The sequence below is a fragment of the Cetorhinus maximus genome, chromosome 3, assembly GCF_964194155.1.
Source record: "Cetorhinus maximus chromosome 3, sCetMax3.hap1.1, whole genome shotgun sequence".
NCBI classification, from domain to species: domain Eukaryota; kingdom Metazoa; phylum Chordata; class Chondrichthyes; order Lamniformes; family Cetorhinidae; genus Cetorhinus; species Cetorhinus maximus.
Window position 1 is genome coordinate 132,263,134 of NC_135881.1, and position 26,687 is coordinate 132,289,820.

The window sequence follows — 26,687 nt, forward strand, 5'->3', positions numbered from 1 at the left end:
AACGGAACAAAAATAAAAATAAAAATACCTGGAAAAACTCAGCAGGTCTGGCAGCATCTGCGGAGAGGAACACAGTTAACGTTTCGAGTCCGTATGACTCTTCAGCAGAACTAAGGAAAAATAGAAAAGAGGTGAAATATAAGCTGGTTTAAGGGGGGGTAAGAGCTGGATAGAGGGCCAGTGATAGGTGGAGATAGCCAAAAGATGTCATAGACAAAAGGACAAAGAGGTGTTGAAATTATCTAAGGAATGTGCTAATTAAGGGTAGAAAGCAGGACAAGCCAAGGTACAGATAGTCCTAGTGGGGGTGGGGTGAAGGGAAGGGATCGAAATAGGCTAAAAGGTAGAGATAAAACAATGGATGGAAATACATTTAAAAATAATGGAAATAGGTGGGAAAAGAAAAATCTATATAAATTATTGGAAAAAAAGAGGGCGGTGGGGATCGGAAAGGGGGTGGGGATGGAAGAGAGAATTCATGATCTAAAATTGTTGAACTTGATATTCAGTCCAGAAGGCTGTAAAGTGCTTAGTCGGAAGATGAGGTGCTGTTCCTCCAGTTTGCGTTGAGCTTCACTGGAACAATGTAGCAGGCCAAGGACGGCATGAGAGCAGGGTGGAGTGTTGAAATGGCAAGCGACAGGGAGGTCTGGGTCATGCTTGCGGACAGACCGAAGGTGTTCTGCAAAGCGGTCACCCAGTCTGCGTTTGGTCTTTCCAATGTAGAGGAAACCGCATTGGGAGCAACAAATGCAGTAGACTAAATTGAGGAAAGTGCAAGTGAAATGCTGTTTCACTTAAAAGGAGTGTTTGGGCCCTTGGATGGTGGGGAGAGGGGAAGTAAAGGGGCAGGTGTTGCACCTTCTGCGATTGCATGGGAAGGTGCCGTAGGAGGGGGTTGAGGTGTAGGGGGTGATGGAGGAGTGCACCAGCGTGTCCCAGAGGGAACGATCCCTGCGGAATGCCGCCGGGGGGGGGGGGGGGGGTGGCGGTGAAGGGAAGATGTGTTTGGTGGTGGCATCATGTTGGCATTGGCGGAGGATGATCCTTTGAATGCGGAGGCTGGTGGGGTGATAAGTGAGGACAAGGGGGACCCTATCATGGTTCTGGGAGGGAGAGGAAGGTGTGAGGGCGGATGCGCGGGAGATGGGCCGGACATGGTTGAGGGCCCTGTCAACCACCATGGGTGGAAAACCTCGGTTAAGGAAGGAAGAAAGACATGTCAGAGGAACTGTTTTGGAAAGTGGCATCATCAGAACAGATCTGACGGAGGCGAAGGAACTGAGAGAATGGGATGGAGTCCTTACAGGAAGCGGGGTGTGAGGAGCTGTGGGAGTCGCTAGGCTTGTAATGAATATTGATGGACAGTCTATCACCAGAAATTGAGACAGAGAGGTCAAGGAAGGGAAGGGAAGTGTCAGAGATGGACCATGTGAAAATGATGGAGGGGTGGAAATTGGAAGCAAAATTAATAAAATTTTCCAGGTCCAGACGAGAGCACGAAGCAGCACCGAAGCAATCATCGACGTACCGGAGAAAGAGCTGTGGGGGGGGGGGCCTGAGTAGGACCGGAACAAGGAATGTTCCACATACCCCATAAAGAGACAAGCATAACTGGGGCCCATGCAGGTACCCAGAGCCACACCTTTTACTTGGAGGAAGTGAGAGGAGTTTAAGGAGAAATTGTTCAGTGTGAGAACAAGTTCAGCCAGACGGAGGAGAGTAGTGGTGGATGGGGATTGTTTGGGCCTCTGTTCGAGGTAGAAGCGTAGAGCCATCAGACCATCCCGGTGGGGAATGGAGGTGTAGAGGGATTGGACGCCCATGGAGAAGTGGAAGCGACTGGGGCCAGGGAAGCGGAAATTGTTGATATGATGTAGGGTGTCAGAGGAATCACGGATGTAGGTGGGAAGGGACTGGACAAGGGGAGAGAGAATGGAGTCACGATAGCAAGAAATGAGTTCCATGGGGCAGGAACAGGCTCACACGATCAGTCTGCCGGGACAGTCCTGTTTGTGGATTTTGGGTAGGAGGTAGAAGCAGGCCGTCCGAGGTTGGGAGGCTATCAGGTTGGAAGCTGTGGAAGGAAGATCTCCAGAGGACATGAGGTCAGTAACAGTCCTGGAAACAATGGCTTGATGTTCAGTGGTGGGGTCATGGTCCAGGGGGAGGTAGAAGGAAGTGTCTGCAAGTTGACGCTCAGCCATAACGAGGTAGAGGTCAGTGCGCCAGACAACAACAGCACCACCCTTGTCAGCAGGTTTGATGACAATGTCAGGGTTGGACCCGAGAGAACGGGGTGCAGCAAGTTGAGAGAGACACAGGTTAGAGTGGGTGAGAGGAGCAGAGAAATTGAGACAACTGATGTCACGCCGACAGTTCTCAATGAAAAGATCAAGAGAAGGTAAGAATCCAGAGGGAGGGGTCCAGGTGGAGCGAGAATTTTGGAGGCGGGTAAAAGGATCTGTTGAACGGGAAGAGGACTCCTGCCCAAAGAAGTGAGCACGGAGACTAAGGTGGCGGAAGAAGAGTTCAGTATCGTGCCGAGCCCGAAATTCATTGAGATGAGGGCATAAGGGTATGAAACTAAGATCATTTTCATTTGTATCATTTTCACATGGTCCATCTCTGACACTTCCCTTCCCTTCCTTGACTTCTCTGTCTCAATTTCTGGTGATAGACCGTCCACCAATATTTATTACAAGCCTACTGACTCCCACAGCTACCTCGACTACAGCTCCTCACACCCCGCTTCCTGTAAGGACTCCATCCCATTCTCTCAGTTCCTTCGCCTCCGTCACATCTGTTCTGATGATGCCACTTTCAAAAACAGTTCCTCTGACACGTCTTCCTTCTTCCTTAGCCAAGGTTTTCCACCCACGGTGGTTGACAGGGCCCTCAACCGTGTCCGGCCCATCTCCCGCGCATCCGCCCTCACACCTTCCTCTCCCTCCCAGAATCATGATAGGGTCCCCCTTGTCCTCACTTATCACCCCACCAGCCTCCGCATTCAAAGGATCATCCTCTGCCATTTCCGCCAAAGCCAGCATGATGCCACCACCAAACACATCTTCCCTTCACCACCCCCGGCGGCATTCCGCAGGGATCGTTCCCTCCGGGACACCCTGGTCCACTCCTCCATCACGCCCTACACCTCAACCCCCTCCCACGGCACCTTCCCATGCAATCGCAGAAGGTGCAACACCTGCCCCTTTACTTCCCCTCTCTCCACCGTCCAAGGGCCCAAACACTCCTTTCAACTGAAACAGCATTTCACTTGCACTTTCCTCAATTTAGTCTACTGCATTTGTTGCTCCCAATGCGGTTTCCTCTACATTGGAGAGACCAAATGCAGACTGGGTGACCACTTTGCAGAACACCTTCAGTCTGTCTGCAAGCATGACCCAGGCCTCCCTGTCGCTTGCCATTTCAACACTCCACCCTGCTCTCATGCCCACATGTCCGTCCTTAGCCTGCTGCATTGGTCCAGTGAAGCTCAACGCAAACTGGAGGAACAGCACCTCATCTTCCGACTAGGTACTTTACAGCCTTCCGGTCAATATATTGAGTTCAACAATTTTAGATCATGAACTCTCTCCTCCACCCCCCCACCCTTTCCAATAATTTATATAGATTTTTCTTTTCCCACCTATTTCCATTATTTTTAAATGTATTTCCATCCATTGTTTTAGCTCTACCTTTTATCCTATTTCGATCCCTTCCCTTCACCCCACCCCACCCCCACTAGGGCTATCTGTACCTTGCTTGTCCTGCTTTCTACCCTTAATTAGCACATTCCTTAGATAATATCACCACCTTCAACACCTCTTTGTCCTTTTGTCTATGACATCTTTTGGCTATCTCCACCTATCACTGGCCCTCTATCCAGCTCTACCCCACCCCCCTTAAACCAGCTTATATTTCACCTCTTTTCTATTTTTCCTTAGTTCTGTTGAAGAGTCATACGGACTCGAAACGTTAACTGTGTTCCTCTCTGCAGATGCTGCCAGACCTGCTGAGTTTTTCCAGATATTTTTATTTTTGTTTTGGATTTCCAGCATCCGCAGTTTTTTGCTTTTATCTTAGACAAGAACAGCAGAGGTTTGAAATGTGATTGCTTGACCTTTGCTAAAGGAAATGTTTCCAGGTCCTGATATTAACTCAAAATGCAAGTGGAAAGAATACAACTATGAACCTTAAAAGATACAGCACTTTTGCCAGCAGAAAGTAAACTTGGCTGAACATTTATCTCATGCATGCTTCTTTTGACTGAATTAGGGTACTGTAGATGCTTCTTCACTACTGGCCTCCCTCATCTCCCAATTCACTTTAATTTTACTAATCACTAGCACATCAAGCATTTAGAGCCAACTTTAACAGGAACACATTTTAAATGCATAGTCTGCACAGAACATAACTAGGGTCAGCCAGAATCTAGGTGGGAATCTAATGCTGAAAGACAACTGGGTGTAAATGTTCAGCTATTTAATCAATGGTGTTAAATATTTTGTCCGCTTGAACAATAATCTGCATTTACCCAAGTTAGGAAAATCAGGATTCTGAAAAATTACCATTAATCATTGTGTTTTTGTTGGCTTCACTATACAATAATAAGAACAAGTTTTAAAACAAGAGCAATATTTTCATTACACAAAGTTCTTTTCATGTGCTACGTTAGTGATTCTCCAACACTAACTTGCCTTCCTTAAATTGGTGAGCACTAGCTTTCAATTCCGACATGCCAAACCCCTCAGTGCAATTCAATTATTCAACAAATTCAGTGCTCATTCCGAATGTTACATTCAAATCAACGCATATCACTTGGTGTTCTGTACACTTACCTACTTCAGTCGAGAACAAAACTGATCATGTGGCTTATAGCCTAGATCACTGCCCTCTCCACTGTGATTTCAGTTTCAGTGCAGCTCAGACCAGTTGATAGAGGTCAGATGCTGGCTGAGGATGGTTCTGATCACATGTGGAATGAAGTCTGGCAGCTCACAGTTTAAGATCCAGTGGACAATCAACACCCACCTTCAGATACTATAACCTTGAATAGCACAGAAAAGGTAAACAGTTAGGCACAAAGAAACCATAAGTTTTTAATTTTGTGCAAATTTTAACTTTGCACAAAAGAGAACTGGCGTATATATAAATTCCTACAGACCAAGAATGTGATACTATGGAACAAATTGAAAACATAAAACAAACATTATCTGCTAGTTTGCTACGAGCTACTATTGTATAGGCCACCTCTTCACTTCTGTAAAGTAAAAGACAATTAAATGATATCTTACCTACATGAAGAAGTTTAACTGATGCTTAGCTCTATTCTGCTCTACAAGACACATCTGTTTTCGTTGGCCTCCTCTTTAAATTTACTGCAGTTAAAGCTTTTGATGCATGAATATCGCTCACTTTTATAAGAGTGCTGGCTGAAATTAGGCTTCTTTGTCCAAACTTCTTGTGCTAGACCTGTTTTCTTGAAAGTGTAAACCATTTGGTGTTTAACGCCGGATCATGCCTTTCCTGGCCGATGAAGTAGCTGCTGTATCTACAGGATCTAAGGATCTTTCCTTCTTGCAGAAACCACTCAGTTCTAGCAGTTTTTAAAATTTTGAGGATTTGAAGATTCATCTCTGCACCTTTTGTCTGATTAGTAGTCCTTGCATTTCCCTGGCTGTGTAAAAGACTGAACATTTTACCCACCCATAACAAATCTACCTAAGAAAACAATTAGACACCCCCTTTTCTTTTTTTTGGGATTTTATTAAAGTTACTGTGGACATACAACATTTTCCAAACTCTACACACTGCAGATATTGAACATAGAAAGGCTGAATATTATAACTCCATGATCCTGGTTCATAGCTCTCAAAGTTCTCAGTGCATCTAGGAATATTTAAATGTTGAAAAATCCCCTCAACTCATAACAATTCCACATCGCAACTTATGTAGAACACTACAAAGATACTACAGCAAAGAAAATTTTAAAAAAGCTAGAAATCTGTCTCCAAGGCATCTTTACAGTCCTTTCTCCACATCAAGAGTCCGCTCAATTAAACAATCCCAAGAATTGACAAAATGGTTTTCTCTGCCTGTGCTCTGGAGTCTTCCGTCATCTCACTGCCTTTTTATGTTCCGCTGAGATAAATTTTTTCCTTAAAATTTTGCTGAGAGAATAACCTGCAGCTGTCCTGTAAACTCTGGGCTCTCATCCTCCCCTATTTATATAGTGATGCCTGTTACAATAAAATAGAGGTAAATAGTAAGCAGCAGTTAATCATAAAAATCCAATGTTACTATCCATTTAACATTGAAATGGTACAAAACCCTTAAAGAAGTGGTATGGTGAATGAACCTTAAGTTTTCGAGAAAAATGTTACTTAAATAAATAGTGGCTACATTATTCCTCCCCAGACAACTTGCTACAATTATGAATGGTTGTGCATGTCTAACTGGGTTAAAGGATACAAAGGAGATGCAACTTCAAATTATTACTTGAAACCTGAGTCTAAGGATTCAAACATTCAACACAGCATTAGAAGTAACTTTAAATCTCTGCTACTGGTACTATACACAATAGTAATAAATTCAGTAATAATAGGAATGGATCACATACTTACCCTTGGAATGGGTTGTTACTGAACTAATATCTGTTACGGCCACCAAATCCACCACCATTTCCACCACCATAGTTCCCTGGGGTCAAGATTATATAAAATTGCATCAAGACAATTCTATTTTAGTTAAATACAAAACATTAAAATTGCTTAATTTTGGTACCATATTCATTCGTTCCTCCTTTGACGTTATTCAGTCACACACCAGCATTCAAACATCATTTGATGGAGAAAATCCAATGGGATTTTGATCACCATGATCTCATGAAAGCCATGTGATCTGAAAGCCATGTGATCATCTGATCCTACACCAAGAACCGTAGTCTGGAATTCCTGTATTATTTCCAACACAGGCTTTTGCCCTTAGGTAGACTACAGCAATTTAAATTACAGCTTAAGTATGCTGGACTTAAAAAGCATTGCTTTCAAGATCTTAAAAGCAAAGCTACATTGGTCATAGCCGAACAATGTAAACATTTGCTTTAGTTGTTAAGGAACTACTGACAAACTTTAAATCTCATCAACCATTTCTCAAGAATATACAGTTAAATGGGATTAACTCAAACTTTACTAAACAAAACATCAAAATATTTAATGAACAAAATTTCAAAACATAGTTAGGAAGTTTCAGACAGCATTTAAAAAATGATTCTGCACTCCCAAAGAAGCAAGAATGTGCTCTTACAGAGAGGTTGCATGAAGAAAAATATAAGTTTGTAAACAAAGTTAATGCTATATTCAGAGTCAGTGGGTAAAATGACTTAAGCGGAATAATCAAGATATAATACAGGGTAAAACAGACATTCATGACATGCAGAAATTTCAATTGTTCTGAAGTGTAAAACAGTGCTTACTACACCAAGAGGATTTCAACAGTGAATCTGCCAACTGGAGGTACCAATTGTAAAACAATTCTTTCCTCCATTTAAAATATCAAATCTCAACTGTCGCAGGTAGGTAGAGCATCCTCAAAACCCTAATCCAAGAAGGAAACTTTCCCCAGTCAGTTTCCCCCTCCCCCGCTTCAAGGGGAAAAATTCAAAATTAAATTTCTCATCCATTGGAAGTTGCCATTTGTCCAATGCCAAAGACCTATTCATTCAGAAATGCTGCAACAAACTAATTCTAAAATGTAGAAGAGGCACTCCAATTTATTAAATAGGCAACTGTCAATGGTGCACATGGATGTATCCAGTGGATTTAAGGAAGGGATTTTCATTTATGGGTGAAATGCAGATATAGATAATCCGCAAAAATGCAAGCAACTCCTACTGACTCAATTACACTAAATCTACTAAGTACAGAAGCCAAGTATCCTTCAATCCTTTAGTTCCATGTTAATAAACAACTGGAGAATTAACTTTCAACTTTTCAGTGACCTTGAAGTATGTTCAAATATATTTGTACTTTAAAAAAAAAAGACAAGAAACAACCTCTCTCTCTTTGCTGGCCAATATAGTCTATTTCAGACATTACTGCATTATGGCTATATCGTGGTTACCAACTTCAAATTAACTCTGATGACTAAATTGAAGTTTTAAAGCACAGACTTGTTCCAATAAAAAATTCACAAGTTTTCTCCCATTCCCAGGGAAATTTCTAAAAGGGATGTTTATTGTAAACAAAGCAGGACATTCTAAGCTGAGTACAATCACAAGAAAAAAAACAACTGTGGTGATTTTATTGCAATTGCTTAGTAAATGTGCCATTCTGCAAATGGCAACAGGCATCCCGGGAGTACAACTGGCTTTTACTGATTACAACCAGCTATTTGTAAAGCACAATGTTCAAATCAATATGGCTTTTGTATTTGAAAACTAAAAAGTCTTTTATGATGACAATAAGTGCAGATCACACTTAAAGCCAAAATACTTTTTAATCCAACTACCAAGCTGACTCTAGAGAGCTGTTACCCTGGATAGGGCATTTTCCTCTACATTGCACAAGGAAAAAAATGCATGTATGCCTCATGGGTTAAGGTTTGCAGTACTCCTATAGATAAGAAAATCAGATGATCCTGGGCTGGTTGAAGGGCAGGGTAGAAAAGAGAAAATTAACAGGGTTTCCATGCTTGATAGCTGTCCAGCGACTCCTAGATGGTGAATAATGGATGAGGGCAGGATTGCCTTAGCTGTAAACTCCTCAGCAGACCAATTACCTGCTGCCATTTATTGCTTACACTCATCAGTCAAGACTCATTTGGCCAGCCCCCATGAAACTATCACTATCTTAAGACAGCAGAAAAATGGTAAGAGAACAAAAGAATGTCAACAAATTAAATTTAAACATGAACGGAAACAATGTAAAACTGTTGACACTCCACAGGAGACAAAAGGAAAATTCTACAAATATAGTAAGTGGAGGTTGTTTCAACAGGCCCAATGTTTGAATCAAGGCTAAAAGCACAAGTGATTATTGAGGTTGGGTTAAAGTATATTGCTGTACTAGAATAGAAAGTTTTACTCCATCTGCCCAGGAACACTCAACTCAAATACTTAAAAGTCAAAAGTGGTCAGGGGGTTTCTAATTTTCCAACACCTTTCACCCTAATCAAGCAGAAAAAATGTAAAATAAGTAAACTCATCACTTTCTTTTAACTTAGGAGTTCTTTGAACCTCCACTACACTGCTTTCTGCCATACAGTAACAAAAGATATACCTCCATATGGTCCACCCATATTTCTTCCTCCATAGTTTCCACCTTTCATTGGTCCAAAATTAGAGTTCTGATGATGGTAATTTCCAAAATCATTGTAGTTACCACCTCCTCCAAAATTTCCTAGGATATAAAATACACTGATCACCAGATGAGTTATTTAATTCCTACATATTCTATACTTCCATAAGAAACTTTCCCTGTTCATGCAGAAATGAATCTTCACCGTCCTCATTCAATTATTACAACCATGGCTCTATTTTCATTTCTCCCCACATTATGAGGATGTTAACGTAATAATTATGCTAATGGACTAGTCATCCAGAGGCCTAGACTAATGTTCCACTCATAGGAGTTCAAATTTCACCACGGCAGCTGAGGGAATTTAAAAATTCAATTACATTTGGAATTTTATAAAAAGTATCAGCCATATATGTGGTCATGAAACTGCCAGATGGTTTAAAAATTCATCTGGTTCATTAATATCCTTGGGAAGGAAATATGCTGTCTTTATCCAGTCTGGCCTAAATGTGACTCCAGACCTCTGGAAACGTGTTTGACTCAAACGCCCTCTAAAATAGCCTAGCAAGCCACCCAGTTGCATCAAACCTCAAGAAAGTCAAATAAAGATAAAAACAGACATATCACCCGCCATCAACCTAAACACAAAACACAACAAAGGTACAATGAGGCCAGTCGATACCCTGCAAAATCCTCCTCACTAACATCCGGGGATGTGTGTCAAATTTGGAAGAACTGTCCCACAGACCAATCAAGCAACAGCTCAACATAGTTGTACATAAAATTATATCTTCCAGCCAATGTCCCAGGCTCCTCCATCATCCTCCTGGGTATGTTCTGTCCTAACAGCAAGACAGGCCCACGAGAGGTGGTAGCACAGATGAGACGGTGTGCCCTGCATGTCCTCAACAATGACCCTGGACCCCATGAAATCTCATGCCTACTGGTCATCATGGTAAAGGAAACCTCTGATGACTACCACCTACCGTCGTCCCTCAGCTGACGAACCAGTATTCTATGTAGAACACCATTTGGAAAAAGCACTGAGGATAGCAAGAATGTAGAGGACTTCACTAAGCATGGCTTGGTAGCAACACTACTGACCAAGCTGGTGAAGGCCTGATGGGCATAGCTGTCAATAACAATGGTATCAAATGGCACTTACTCAACAATAACCTACTCAATGTGCTCAGTTCAAGTTCTGCCACAACCACTTGGCTCCAAACCTCATTACATCACTGATCCAAATATGGAGAAAAGAGCTGAATTCCAGAGCTGGAGTGAGAGTGGCTACCCTTGACAACAGGAAATATTTGACCAAATGTAATATCAAGGAGCCCTAGTAAAATTGAAGTCAATGAGAAATGGGGTGGGGGGTGGAGACGCACGCTATATGGCTACAGCCATACCTAGCACAAAAGAAAGATGGTTGTGGTTGTTGGAGGACAATCAACTCCAGTGATGTCCTGGGACTGAGGACTATTTCAGGGCAGTGCCCTAGGCCCAACCATCTTCAGCTGCTTCCATGACCTTCCTTCCATCATAAGGTCAGAAGTAGATATTCGCTTACAAGTGTTTGGTTCCATACGTAATTCCTCAGAAAATGAAGCAGCCCTTGCCTTCATGGAGCAAGACCTGCACAATATTTAGGCTTGGGCTGATTAGCAGCAAGTAACATTCACACCACACAAGTACCAGACAACGACCATCTCCAACAAGAGAAAATCCATTCCCTTGACATTCAACAGTATAGTTATCTCGGAATAGACCACCATCATTACCCTGGGGTTCACCACTGACCAGAAACTTAACTGGGCCAGCCACATAAATACAGTGGGTACAAGACCAGGTCGGAGGCTTGGAATTCTGCAGTGAATAACTCACCTCCTGACTCCCCAAAGCCCAGCACCATCTACAAGGCACAAGTCATGGAATGCTCTCCATTTGCCTAGATGACTGCAGTTCCAGCAAGATAAACTCTGCACCATCCAGGAAAAAAAAGCAGCCTTCTTTGATTGGCACGCCATCTGGTACCCTATGGCTGCATGCATAGCATTACAAGCAAGGCTTCTTTGACCACACCCTTCAAATCCATCCATAAGACCAAGGGCAGCAGGCACACCTGGGTACCACCTGCAAGCTCCCCTACGAGTCACACACCATCCCAATTTGGAAACAGATTGCTGTTTCTTCATCTTTGCTGGGTCAAAATCTCAGAACTCCCTATTAAATAGCACCATGGGTGTACTTACACCACACAGACTGCAAAGCAGCAGCTCACCTTTGTTTTCTCAAGACTAATTAGGGACTGGCAATAAATGCCAGCAACACCCACATCCCACAAACAGATACAAGAGTTTTTTGTGATTTACTACTAAATTACTTTGTCATTGCATATAAGATCAATTATATACACAGATAAGCAAATCCAGAATATAAGCACTTTTGTGGGATATTTATTAATGATTAATTTGCCAAACTTTTAGATGTATAAATTTACTTCATTCTGAAAAACTGAAAATGATGTGCTGCTCAGGACTGGTGGTTGCAAATAGTTATTTTTCTTTCTTTTCCACCCCAGCCCCAACATCTGTAATGGGCCCTGTCACCGGAGTGCCACCCAATAATTAGGAAAAAATTGCAGCAGAACTGTCCCTGGGTCACCCTCCTGCTTAAAATTTCTGTAGAAAAGCTATCAGTCGTATTTTTGATGGGCAGAAGGCATTTGATGCAAGGAAGAAAGTGACTGGCAGTAACTCCAAGAAGTAAACAGATCTATTTCAACCAGCCTTGTGTTTGTCTAAGCAGTATGAAAATGCACATTGGAAGACATATATAACTCACAACAGGTCCCATATTTCACACATTCAAGCTTTATGAAAGTTCTTATTGATCAGCACATTTGGTATTTCAATTATAGGAACTCTTTGAATTTTGTTTGAGAATATTATTTTTTCTCCTTCAATTAAGTTCACGCCAGACCCTTTCTCCTCCACCTCATAATTGGCTGCCATATGAGTTAAGGTGATCTAGGAATAAGTCTTTTGCTTCAAATCTTTCCTGCTCTTGGATTCGCTTTCTACATTGTGTCCCCAGCCTTCCTGATGTTGCTAAGCTTCAGCAACAAAATTTAGGAAGCCGCATTAAATATTTGACAATTCTATTCAACCACAAACAGGAAATACCGCCCCTCATTACTATTCTGTACAAAAGGTTGCGCACTACAATGCACCAAGTGCCGCAGAAATTGCCATAATGTAGATCCATTATATCACATACATCAGAGTAACTTCATAAAGATTTTTCAAATGTCTCGCAGTATCAACAAAGTACTCACCACCATAATTTCCACCTCCATCATAGCCACCACCATGGTTGCCAAATCCACCACCAAAGCCAGGGCCTCCACCAAAACCTGGGCCTCCAAAGTTACCACCTTAAAACAGAAAACAGACACTGAATAGCTCGCCCAATTCATTCCAGTTATCTAAGGATGGCATGGGATCACAAGGCAAGATGCAACAGTCTCAGAGCTAAATCTGTTCATTAAATAAATTCATGAAGGAACTCAAGTAAATGGAGAAGTTGTGCTTGAAAGACAAAGGCACAAACACATAAAAATGCAGTTATTTTACATGTAATTCCTAGACCATTTAGCTTTTAAATTTGTCTGAAAACTTTACAAAGTTGCAAGTTTGATCAAGTCTGGAAGAATGACTTGGTGCTCGACAAGAAAGATGAAAATGGTTTGTGTAGGTCACAAACATGGATCTAAACTAAGCACAGGTCTTCCACTTTGACAACAAATCAGGTCACACGTAGAGCATAAGAAATAGGAGCAGGCCATTTGTCACAAGCCTGCTCTGCCATTCAATACCATGGCTGATCTTCTATCTCAATGACATCTTCCTGCGCTATCCCCTATCTCTTGATTCCCTAAGTAACCAAAAATCTATTGACCTCTGACTTAGATATGCTCAATGACAGTATCTACAGCTCTCTGGGGTAGAGAATCCTCAAAATTCACAACCCTCTGAATGAAGAGACTTCTCACCTCAGTCCTAAATGGCCAATGCTTTATTCTGACACTGTGGCCATATGCTCTAGATTCTGCAGCCAAGGGAAACAATTTTTCAACATCTACCCCTTAAGAATTTTATGTGCTTCAGTGATACCACCTTCTCATCAAAGGAATTTATAAGAACATTATCTTAAGACATAAAAACAAAAAACTACTGCGGATGCTGGAAATCCAAAACAAAAACAGAATTACCTGGAAAAACTCAGCAGGGTTCTGTTCTCAGTTCTGTTGAAGGGTCATGTGGACTCGAAACGTCGACTCTTTTCTTCTCCACCGATGCTGCCAGACCTGCTGAGTTTTTCCAGGTAATTCTGTTTTTGTTTATTATCTTAAGACAATCCCTTATCCCAAGAAGCAATTTAGTGAATCTTTGTTCCACTCGCTCTAAGGCAAGTACATCCTTCCTTAAGTAGGGAGACCAAAACAATGCACAGTAATTCAAGTGTGGCCTCGCCAAGACCCTCTACAATTGCATTAAAGATTTCTTTAATCTTATACTTCAATCCCTTTGTAATAAAGGTCAACACACCTTCTGCTTTCCTAATTGCTTGCTTTACCTGCATGTTAACTTTCCACGATTCATGTACAAGAATACATAGAACCCACTAAATATCTGTATTTCCCAATCTCTCACCATTTAAAAATATCCTCTTCTATTTTTCCAACTAGAGTGGATAACTTCACATTTCCGCATCTTACATTTCATCTGCCATGTTCTGCCCGTTCACTTAACCTGTCTAAATCCTTTATAACTTCTTCACAACTTACTTTCCCATCTAACTTTGCATCATCAGTAAACTTGGATACATTATACTGTTTCATTTAAGTCAACGATAGGTTGCAAATAGCTGAAGCCCAAGAACTAATTATTGAGGTACCCCACTAGTTACTAGCTAACCCAAAAGACTATTCTGTTTTCTGTCAAACAATACTCAATCTATGCTAATATATTACTCTCAATCTCATGAGCTCTAATTTTGCGTAATAACCTCTTGAGGCACCTAATCGAATGCTTTTTGAAAATTCTAACACACTACATCTCCAATGGTTTCCCTTTATCTACCCTACTAGTTACAGCCTCAAAAAATTAAAAGATCTGTAAAACGTTTCCCTTTTAACATCTGTTCAATCGTACTATGATTTTCTAACTACCTCGTTATCGTTTCCCGAATAGATTCTAGCATTTTCCAAAACACTGATGTCAGTATAACTGGCCCATTCCCTCCTTTCTCGGAGACAGATTATATCAGCTACATTTCAATCTAGAGACCTTTCTAGAGTCTAAGGAATTCTGGAAGATCAAAACCAATAGATCCACTAGCTTTGTAGTTACCTCCTTCACAACCCTTGGGTATAGCTCATCAGGTCTGGGGATTATCCATCTTTTTCTGATTAGCTTCTCAAGTACCAATAATAATATCCTTAAAATTCTTTATTTTTTAAAATTAGATCCTTGGTTCCCCACTATTTCCAGAATTTTTTTGTCTCCCTTACTCCCTTAGAGAGAAGCTAGTTTACTATGATTTCCTAGCTTTCTTTACCAGTTTCAACAAATCATATTCATATAGCACTATCATGCAATAAAATTTCCCAATGAACTTCACAGGAGAATTATAAAATAAAACACAACAGCAAGCCACATAAGACGTTATGTCAGATAACCAAAGGCTTGAGGCAGCTTTTACGAAGTGTTGTAAAGGGGGAAAGTGAGGTAGAAAGGAAAGTGAAGATGTGGCCACCAATGAAGGTGCGATTAAAATTGGGGATGCTCAAGAGTTCAGAATTAGATGAGCGCAGATATCTCAATGGATTGTGGGGGTGGAGGCTATAGACAGGGAGGGGCGAGGCCATGGGGGCATTTGAAAACAAGAATAAGGTCAGTGAACACATGGGTGATAGGTGAATGAACTTGGTGCAAGTTAACACATGTCAAGAGTTCCAGCTGACCTCAATTGTATGGAGGGTAGAATGCGAGAGGACCAGCCAGAAGTGTATTGCAATAGCTGAGTTTAGAGGTTACGAAGGCATGAATGAAATTTTCAGCAGCAGGTGAGCTTAAATAGGTGGCGAAGTTGGGCAATGTAATAGGGGTGAAAATAGGCAGTGTGATGATGGCTGACCACATGGTTGGAAGCTAGTCTCGGGGTCAAATGTGACATTGAGGTTACAAACAGACTAGCTTAATCTTGGACTACTGCTGGGGAGAAGGGCATAATCGGTAGATAGGGAACTGAGTTCAGAATGGAAACTGAAACAAGGGTTTCAGTCTTCCTAATATTTAATAGGAAAAAATTTCTGCTCATTCAGTACTGGACATCAGATAAGCAATCTGATGATTACCAACAGAGGAGTCATCAAGAGAGGTGGTGGAGAGGTAGAGCTGGGTGTCATCAGCGTACATTCAAAGATTAATGTTGTGTTTTTGGGTGACAATGTCAAGGGACAGCATGTAGTGAGAAATGGTAGTTTCTTGATCATCCTTTGCTGAATTTTAAAACTTAATCCTCAGACTTACTACTGCTCTCGACAACTTTATAAGCCTCTTCCTTTAATCTAATACTGTCTTTAGTTTCTCTAGTTAGGCATGTTTGCACCACTTTCCCTGTGGGATCTTTATTCAGTAAAAGGCTATCACTATTGCTCAACTTGAAACTTCTTTCCCAATTCAAGTCATGGAAAATTGCAAAAAAAACTTGGATCACAAAGCCAGAACGTACATATACAAAAGTAAATTTGGGAACTTTTTAGTTAAGTGCAATATCCTATAGTTACAATTCAATCTGAACAGAATATTGAAGATTGAGAATCTATTCCATCACTTATGTGCAGAGGAATAGCTCCACTCTTCAAGTTTCCCAAGTCAAAAAACAACTCAATTAAAGATTTTATATCTTGGTGGTTATTTTTTCCCCAGTTCACACTCATTTATGCATATTACAAATGCAGGTGTAGTTACTTGAGGTTAACTGTTCTTCACTTCTGCCTGATACTTTTTAAAAGTCATAACTCCTTGATTGCACAGTATGTTTATCCACAGAATAATGTCCAAATAAAGGACTCCAGGCTGTGCCAATCTGAGTTGAAAGTAATTGAGCTGTTACAATTGGCACCAGGAAGCAAGTCTTTTTGCAGGGACCATGAGAAGATGATGGAAAAAACAGAACAAGTTTACAACACAGGAGGTAGTCATTTAGCCCATCATGTTAAGATTTTTGCTGCAGTAATCACTATCCTTCTTCCTCCGTATTTTCCTCTTTCTAATATCTATTTAATTCTCCTTTAAAAAATGGAATGGTCTCACAGCCTTGCTCATTACCTGTGGTAAAGATTCCATGGTCCAACAACCTTTTAAGAGTAAAGCAGGTACTCCCAATATCACTCCACCCTCAGTGACAAGATGCCCCCTTGTCACTGATACACAGAATAAACTCTCTTGCCCTGTTCAACTGTCTTTAGTTTCCCTTTCCATAAAATCCAGGCGAAACTAACATTAACATTTTATATGGGGTTCCCACAATTGGACGAAGTACTTCACTTGTGCCCTAACTGAAGATTTTTATAAACTTAGTACTTCTTTACTCTATTCCCCTTGCACAGGACCCCAAATTCAACTAGCCATTATTGGCTTTTTCCCCACTTGCACTTTTAAGGAATCATGTATTCAAACTCCAAGGTCTCTGTTCAATCACTTCAGTATCCTTCCACACATGTGTAAACTCCCATTTTTCATCTCCCAATCATATACTCACATATCTCCACATTAGGTGGCATCTGTCAACTGCCTGCTCATTAGGCTAACCCACATGTCTTCATAAATTATTTACAATTCTCCTCACAATTTGTCTATGTTAGAACAATGACCACACTTCAAAAAGTACTTCACTGGCTGTAAAGGGCTTCGGAGTGTCCTAAGGTTGTGAAAAGTACCATAGAAATTCAAGCCTTTCTGTAAATCCATTAACTTCTGTAAATTGATTCTGTGCAAACTATGATCAAGTCTAAATTAACTACAAATACAAAAAGCACAAGTGATTCCAATATTAACCCCTGCAATACTACACTTCCCAACCCAAATATTAGCCAGGTCACCGGAAAAAAATGCCCCTGCGTGTCTTCAGAAATAGTGCTATGTAATCTTTTACATCCACCCAAGCAAGCAGGTGGGGCCTCGGTTTAATATCTCATCCGAAAGATGGCACCTCCAACAATGTAGTGTCCCCAATACTATACTGAAGTGTCAGTGTAGATTTTTGTGCTCAAGCCATGGAGTGGGATTTGAACCCTGAACCTTGAGACTCAGCGGCAAAGAGGGCTATCGCTTTTCCTATGTTGCAACATGACAACACTTCAAAAGTATTTAATTGACTGTAAAGCACTTAAATTTGCATCGGTAAAGAATTGAAAAATTGTAGTCATGGCTTGCCACCATTTTCTTTACACCCTAGTGCACATACCATGGGAGTTTTGTGGACAAACTTGAGATCAATTCATTCTTCCCTAGTAATTTCTAATATTTATTCCACATCTTCTAGCACACCATCTTTTTCACTAACACCATTTGCAAAAACTGAAAATGTTTTATACCTTCATCCTTAAGTCACACTTAGTGAGTGTTTCCCTCTGTCAATTATCTATTACTTAACCCATCATCTCTCACGCTATGAGAAAAAAAAACAGAAAATGCTGGAAAAACTCAGCCCTTTTCACCTTTTTCAGAGCGTCGTACAGACTCGAAATGTGAACTCTGTTTTTCTCTCCACAGATGCTGTCAGGTCTGCTGAGTTTTCTAGCATTTTCTGTTTTTCTTTCAGGTTTCCAGTATTTTGCTTTTATCTCTCACGTTATCCCTGGTTTCTGCCATTTTTCTCTTTCATGCTGCTCTCTATTATTGCTGCCATTCCTCTATCAAGCTCTCACCAGATAGCTACCCAACAACACACAATGCAAAGCCAAAAACGGGACCAACTCTGCTGCACGTGCCCTCAAATAGCCTGCCCATACAACTCAACTTGTCATGAATAGCACGTGGGCAAAGTAAGGAGGAATTTATGGCACCATTAGCCAGTCAGAAGTCAACACCTCCAGAGAAGGCGGGGGAGGGTGAGAAGAGAGACAATTGGAAGAGAAACATTGAGAGAGAAAGAACAATTTCAAAAACGTACCGCCTCCACCATAACCATTGAAACCAGGGCCATCGCCAAAACCACGACCACCCCCATATCCATCTGCAACAGAAAATGATTGTTAAACTATCTTAAAGATAATTCATTTAGTTTAATTTAATCAGTAAATACATCTCCAAATCTTACTAGGGCCACCTCCAAAGTTTCCTCCACGTCCCATAGGAAAATTGCCACCTCCACGAGAGTCTCCTCTAAAGCCACCACCTGTCATTAACAATACTGTGTTACTTTCAAACTGAAGGAATGTTACTGAGAAGTCTTCACAACATCAGGAAAGGTTATACTGCATTGGAACATTATAAGTCATAAACTTAGTGCACACAAGCACATCGCAACCACATTTAGGTTCAAATCAGTGTCTCTGAAATTCCTTTGCAATTTTAAATATATGTTTCAGGTAAAAGGTTTTCTGCAAGTTTAGCACAGAATCGTAAAAAGCTAATTGTCCAAAATATCTCGACTTGTTCGGATTACATACCTCCTCGTCCTGACCTGTTACTTTGTGCCTCCATTATTTCTTGACGAGACAAAGCTTTTCTTACTTCTGCATTGTGTCCATTAACATAATGATACTTTTGAACTGGAACAAAATTTATAACAGTAGTAACACATTGAAGCAACAACTAAATTATACAGCTACAAATGTGATCACCAATAAATGTTCACAAATTAAAACTACTGATTATACAAAACCTCAAGCATTGTGGAATATCAAATTTAAAAATTGTCAGTTTCAAAATATTGCTATTTACAGAGCTCTCCTGTACATTCTAATTTGAACAGATATGCTGAGGTAATATGATCAGCGCAGGCTTGGAGGGCCAAAGGGCCTGTTCCTGTGTTGTACTTTTCTTTGTTCTTTATCACAATTTGAAGTGAATCTCCTCAGAGCACATGATAGCTGCTGTGTTCAATCTGTCAATCGCCAAAGCTTCAAGTTTGAAGTTCAAGTTTCACATTTAAATCCTTTCAAGGTCTCAACTCCCCTGTGTTCAACTCGTGTTCCTTCAAGTTGTGGAATTCCTCATTTCCTTTGCTCTACCATGGCCATACCTTCAACTGTCTAGGCCCCAAGTTCTAGAATTCGCTCCTTAAACTTCTCCACTTCTTTCTTCTCTTTAAGACCCTCCTTAGTACCCAACTCACTGACCAAACTTTAATTATGTCTCAGAATATCTCTGGCTTTACATCAAATTTTTTGTCTAATTACACTTCTGTGACTTGTCTTGAGATTCTTTTTCTATGTTAAAAGTGCAATAAATGCGAGGTGTGGCTATTTCAGGCCAAACAATGTTTTCCCAGTCTCCAATTACTTTCTGTAGAAAGCAAACATTCTAGCCTCTTTCAACTATATTATGTAGACATCACTTTACTGACAGTTGAAACTGAGCAAAGACAAAGGAATTTATCTACAGCTCATTACAGGAAAAGATATTTCAGTGTATTCCCACATTACGGAAAAGGTAAGACATAGAAAATATTATTTTTGCAGAAACCTCTAAATAATTGGCGAGAGCCCAAAGTGCAGAACACTGGTTTGGGTGCTTGGAGGGGGTGGGCAGAGAGAGATCAGACAATCTAAACCATGTAAAGCAGTTAGTTATGGAAGCTACTTACGGACTACTTTGTCAACAGGATCATGGTCATCAAACGATACAAATGCAAAACCCCTCTTTTTCCCACTTTGGCGGTCTGTTATTACTTCAATGGTTTCAATTTTTCCATAGTTCTTGAAGTATGCTCTGAGGTGGTGTTCATCTGTGTCATCTTTTATTCCACCAACAAATAGTTTCTTCACAGTCAGGTGAGCTCCTGGTTTCCCAGATTCCTAAAAATTGTGGACAGAAACTGTCAATTTTATTCTCAAAATTAATCCAAAGCAACACATACCAGGCATCATTATATGCCATGTTCCTGAAAAGCCAGGATTTTTGCTTCTTCCAATTTCTAATGGAAGTTCACAGGTGATCAATGAGTGAGAACTGGATTTGCTTCTGATGTGATGGATGCTAAGGTATTACTTTGGAGAAAATGGAAATGGAAATTAGCAAAAAAAAAATTGCAATCATCTTAAAGAAACAAACAGGGACAGCATCTCCAAGTTTTGAACCTTTGGGGCATTTCACCATTGCTGCACGTAAGGCCTTGATTATGTGGTCACCAGCATCAGTTTTGCTTAAGTGACGGCATGTTAAGGTTTTAATTAAACGAGGTGGAACTAAGGGTCTCAGAGAATGAAGGAGCAGAAAAGCTTGGAGCTTCATAGACAAAGTTACACTAATTAATGAGGAAGATCACACCTACATGAGATAATCAAACAATCTTGTTAATCGATGGTGCAATTCAAAATGTAGGAATATACAAACATGACACAAAAAAGATGTGATTCCTGCAGAAGTCTAAATCTCCACTGAGAACAATTGAATCATTCGGCTTATTAGGTTAAAATGCTGAAGCATATAAAACTGTTGAAGGCAACAGTCCCACAGAAAGTACTCTGTAAAATACCCATAGATAAGAGGCCACAACACAAGCACGTTGCTTAAGACCGGCAACTTTGCATCTCTGACCTGCCAACAAAATTAATAAAGGAAACAAGTAACCAGAATTCTCTGCCCCAAAGGGTTCTGGATGCTCCATCATTGAATATATTTAAAGCTGAGATGAACAGATTTGTAGTCTCTCAGGGAATCAAGGGATATGGGGAGCAGTCAGGAAAGTGGAGTTGAAGTCATCAGCCATGATCATACTAAATGGCAGAGGAGGCTTGATGGGGTGCATGGTCTACTCCTCCATGTTCTTTTGAGTGAGGAGCATTTAATTCATCATACACATTTCTTTCAACTGCAGATTCATGAGTTACAAAATTATTCTGGCTGCAATCCCAAGATGACTTTTGGGAAAACCTTTCACCTACTGATGCACAACAAAGGGACATGCACAAAATGTCCTACGCTGCTTTTTCAATTTAACATATTTTTGCTCCAATGCTCTCCTCTCACAAAAAAAAAACTTACTTCTCTTGCGACTGCTCGTTTAGGCTCCACTACACGACCATCAATTTTATGAGGCCTAGCAGCCATTGCATCATCAACTTCTTCAGGAGTAGAGAATGTCACAAATCCAAAGCCTCTTGATCGCTTGGTCTGAGGATCCCTCATGACCTGCAAAGATTGTAACTTGTAATTTCATGCTGTACCACTTTTGAATAGAAGTATAAGAATCTAGTATTTGTCTTTAAACACTGGTACATTAGGTGGTGTTCATGGACAGACAGGGTTTAGTTAATAGCCTGCCCCAGGAAGTCACAATTCCAAGTGCTTCCTTGCAGGCAAGGGTCAACAACAGGCACATTAAAAGGTCAATTTCTGACAACTAGCTCTATGAACTTTTCTCGCCAGGGGAAAACGCATGGCAAAAACAGCTGAAGATTAGAAAAAACACATTAGGAACTGACCAATTTTGGCTTTTTGTATATTTACATTGAATAATTTAGTCTTACAATGACCAGTTAACACCTGATTTGGGCAATCTTTATATATACATTTGCAAAACTTACCACACAGTCTGTAAGCTTTCCCCATTGCTCAAAGTGGCCTCTCAAATTTTCTTCAGTAGTATTAAAGCTGAGACCACCTATGAACAGCTTGCGATACTGCTCCTTATCCCTGTTCTGGAGAGAGAAAGATTTTAATTGCTTAATTGCTGATGGGGAGGAGGATAGTAGTTCTGGAGGGAAAGGCATTATGGGAGTTACAGGATGCCTTTGACATAAGGACAACTATTTTCTCATCAGTGAATGGCCGGTGAAGTGCTTGACCATGTTGATTTCTTAACTGATAGACTTGTGGAGATATATAGCTGTATATTTATTTGATAAAATACACACACAAGTTTCCCCATTGCTGGACAAATCCCCTTGCAGCAGAGTATTGATCACACCTCAAGATGGCAGAGGTAGGGAGGACTCTTTCCTGCAGTGTAAACCCATTCGACAAATACTTTCCATTCTGCTGTGATTAGACCTCAAATTGGCCTCTTAATTGTGAACCAAGCTCCAGGTATCTTTGTGAGGGATTTTACAAAGACTTAATTAGAAATGCTGGAGGATAGCTAGAAGCTACCTTTCAACTGTCAGGACCCACATCCACACCAAGACCTCCCTCAAATGCTCAACTACCTGTGTGGTCACACTGCTTGTCTGATATGCAGTCCTGGATGAGCTGCAAATCTTATCCAATTAAAAACTGAAAAGATCAAAGTCATTGCCTTCAACGTCTGGCACAAATTCTGTTCCCTCACCACCTGTCCTCCCCAGCCACAAGCTGGAACTGGCTATCACAAGTTTTGCTTTCTATTTGACACCCAGTTGAACTACTATCCTCACATTCTATCACCATCTACTTTCACTTCTGTATCACTGTCTCCAACACCGCTTCAGCTGATTTGTTCCTGAAACTCTCATCAACACTTGGGTTATCTGCAGACTCAATTATTCCAATGCTGTTTTAGCCAGTCTCCCATCTCCCACCCTCGATGAACTTGATCTCATCCAAAACTTTGCTGCCTGGGTCATTGACTGCACCGAGGCCAGTTACCCATCATCGCTATCCTCACCTGGCCTACATTAATACTCAGTTCACCAATGTCAGAAATACGCATTTCACATCCGCATTAAATTCCCATCACAGCGTGGTAACTCCCCACATCTGTAATTTCCCACAATCATCCAAGAACCCTGGTTGCTCCAACTCTGCCCTCTCGCGCATCCCGTTCCCTTCGCCCCATCATTGGCAGCCATCCAAGCTCTAAACACTGGAATTCCCTACTCAAACTTTCTTGTCTCCATAAAATCTCGCTTCAACCATGTTTTTGGTTGCCTGTCCTAATATCTCTTTTGATAAGGTATCAGTTTTAGTCTGTTTACACTCCCATGAAGTGTCAGGACATTTTACTATTTCACATGCACTAAATAAATGCAAACTGCTGCTGTTGACAGCATAGCATATTCTTTACTTTATATTACATTGAGGTGTATAGATTAAATTATGCAAGTCCAGATCTTGAGGGATGTTACTGTTATGTCCCTAGGTTATGTCATTGTTCAAGTAGACATAGGATAGCTTGAGGCAACTGCTACAAAAGTCAAACTGACCTGTTTACAGAAACAAATCAAAAAGGCATTTATGTCAGATCTTAATTTGAGACAGTAACCACACAGATGCATTTGTATTATACATTTACTATTTTCATAGTAGGAAAGATGAATTTAAAAATTTGTGAAGTTATTTTGAAGTATTAGGCAAGCGTTGAATTTTAAATCAGAGTACTACAATAGTGATTAATGTAGGATCGTTGACATGGTGTGAATTCAGTATAAGTTATACTTTAGAAAATGACTAGGGGCTTGGCAGATACATTCAATTTTTTTCCAACTGGGAACTCAAGTCAATCAGGAAAGTGTGATTTCTTTGTCAGGCGTAAGTATAGAATAACACACATAACTAATAAAATAAAACCAGATTGTCTCATTGGCATAGTAAGTCTCTCAGATATATGTAAAATAGTGGAATTTACCACATTGCACAATGCTAAGGTAGGTCTGTATCCCACGAGGCCATAAAGTAATTTAGAGATATGTAGGCTAAAGACAAATAGTCAGAGGAATTAACAGATTAAATTCACTCATCAATTTCAGACTTCTATATACCTGTAATGTCACAACTAACTGTAAAGCAAGCATTACTCAGATCAGAAGTGCACAGGATTTGCAGATAATCTAGATGCAACATAATGTGATTTTTGGGCATTGAAGACAATGTTTTTAATGCATCACTGGCGATCTCCTGTGTCTGTACTTAGTAAATCAAGTAAAACGCTCTAGAGCAAACATGAAACCATATAACGTTCAGGATATCTATGATGGTAACATCCAAGTTCTGTATCAATTTAAGGCCACCAATGGAAAGTCAGAGCTAAATTAGGTATTCTCAGGGCCCTGTACAGCAAGAATATTGTGCCATTGCACACTTCTCCCAATCCAGCCAAATCACATGGAATATGCACTCCATGAGCCTGGGCACTCTCACCCTCTCTCCAAGAACCATGTTTTTACCCTGGTTCAGAGATGCAGTATGGTGCTGAAACAGAGCCTGCAGTGGGGGGTCAGACACCACCTCCTTGGCATGGTGAAATTTCTTAAACAAAGTTATCCCATACCTTTCCATGGTCCATGTCTGACTTCCCTTCCTATAATTATGCTCACTCCTTCAGACAGAATCCTCATCTTTACCTCCCACATTCTAGATTCTACATGGCTCCTCCTCTCCACTTTGTGATGGATCCGTTCCATCCGTCACATCCTGGTTCACTCTTTTTTTCACTCCTACTATCTATCTGTTCCTTCCCATACAAATGCAGGAGCTGCAAGAGATCTCCTGTGAAATGTAAGGGCCAAACACCTTCCAGGTGAGTACTTTCTCCAACTTACCATATCAACATTTACTACTCAATGTGCAGTAATAAAGAACAGATGCAAAATAGGCAAGCATTTTACAACTGTCTGCAAAGGCACTTGCATTTATATAGCACCTTTCAAGACCACCAGATATCACAAAGCATTTTACATCAAATGAAGTACATTTGAATTGTAGCCACCGTTGTAGGAAACAACAGCCAATTTGTGAACGGCAAGCTCCCAAGCACGACCAGATCATCTGTTTTTGTGATGTTGATTAAGGAACATTAACCAGGGGTAACTCCTGTGGCTCCTCTTCAAAACAGTAAAACGGAATCTTTTTCAACCATCCATTAGGGCCGCAGTTTAACACCTCATCCAACAGACAGCACCTTACAGTGCAGTACTCCCTTAGTACTGTACTATAACGTCAGCCTAGATTGTCATGCTTGAGTTCTATAGTGGGACTTGAACCCACAACCTTGTGACGCAAGAGACAGGTATGCTTTCAACTCAGTCGCAGCTAACACATTTAAGTGCAACTCAGAATAAATGTACAATCCATTCCAAGGCAACTTAACGCAGTCTCTTAATGGCATTGTAACATCTAGACCTCAGCCCTCTGGTGCTCATTTGAGGTGAATGTGTCAGTATGGAATCAGTGAGCAAATCAATGGCAGGATGATGTTGATGTGGGAACCCTCCGATCTACTTTTTTTCTTCTCCTAGGCGCTTAAGTCTATTTTGCTTTGGTAGTTTTTGATGTTTTTTAGTTCTACCTACTTCAAGTTACTCATCTCGCCAAAGATTAGTTTGAAATCACTCCTTTCTCCTGCAAGGTGGTCACTATCTACTCTTTCCTGCCACCTCTCCCCTATCCAGAAGCCTCAAAGGAACATGACACAGGCTCGAGAAAGGCTTCAAAGTGATCTCTACATTTTTGTTTATAACTACATAGTGCACGAAGTGTTCATTATGTACTTGCCTTCCATTGACTCCTATGCTCAAAGGAGTATGTATTGCAACTTTTGGTGGTGAGGAGATTCAAACCTTCTGAACCGTATAATAAACTCAACGCAAATATGGAATGTTTGAGATTAAAATTTGTTGACCGTTTATTGAAAGATTGGGTTCAATCCTGAAATGTTATGAGCGTTCGCACTTCCAAAAAGCCGGAGAAGTCTCTCTCTAGATACCGTGGGCAAACTGACAACAGAAGGTGGCGTGGAGATGAGATGTTGATGATCTAAATGTTAACCCAATATGTTTCAGAGGAGGCGGCGAGATTATTCTTTGAATCTTCACCCTCCACCCAGTAGAAACGGTACAGCCCACAAACGGACTCCAATTAACTACCGTTATCAGCGCGACATCCCGTTTTCTTCAACTACCATAGGATCAATTTAAATCTTTCAAAATTTTATGCTGAAAAAATACAGCACCCCCACCCTCGTTTTTTCTATCCCTTACCTCCATCCTGCTCGAAAAAATATTTTTTTTAAATAAAAAGACTATACTTCAACTCAAGCGCTTCGTAAATAACGTTACATCGATAAAAGTTCGCGTTATGGCTTAAAAAAAAATTAAAGAGACAAGCTCTGATCCGCAGCCTCTTCAACGCTGCCGCCGACGCCGCTCAACTCTTTCTAGAACCTTCTCTCAGCCCC

The 26,687-nt window shown here is 40.8% G+C and overlaps 1 protein-coding gene across 6 annotated transcripts in view; it reads right to left on the reverse strand.

The window, feature by feature from the left end:
* Positions 1 to 26,685, reverse strand: part of LOC144678907 (heterogeneous nuclear ribonucleoproteins A2/B1-like) — a 28,963-nt gene extending 2,278 nt beyond the window's left edge. Inside the window, exons 1-11 of one of the 6 annotated variants that reach the window (XR_013576207.1) lie at positions 26,491 to 26,685; positions 22,123 to 22,236; positions 21,581 to 21,727; positions 20,181 to 20,391; positions 19,042 to 19,143; positions 18,699 to 18,767; positions 18,543 to 18,605; positions 12,637 to 12,735; positions 9,282 to 9,401; positions 6,627 to 6,702; positions 4,842 to 5,050 (exon numbers count right to left, since the gene is read on the reverse strand). Coding sequence is in view for 3 of the 6 variants with exons in the window: in XM_078538992.1 (XP_078395118.1) it covers positions 6,650 to 6,702; positions 9,282 to 9,401; positions 12,637 to 12,735; positions 18,543 to 18,605; positions 18,690 to 18,767; positions 19,042 to 19,143; positions 20,181 to 20,391; positions 21,581 to 21,727; positions 22,123 to 22,236; positions 26,491 to 26,496 (993 nt within the window). In the remaining 3 variants the exon portion in view is untranslated. Of the gene's footprint in view, positions 1 to 4,841; positions 5,051 to 5,748; positions 6,243 to 6,626; positions 6,703 to 9,281; positions 9,402 to 12,636; positions 12,736 to 18,542; positions 18,606 to 18,689; positions 18,768 to 19,041; positions 19,144 to 20,180; positions 20,392 to 21,580; positions 21,728 to 22,122; positions 22,237 to 26,490 lie in introns of those variants that run through there. The other 5 variants (XR_013576206.1, XM_078538993.1, XM_078538992.1 and 2 more) reach the window with 5 other exon arrangements.
* Between the last annotated feature and the right edge of the window lie 2 nt (positions 26,686 to 26,687).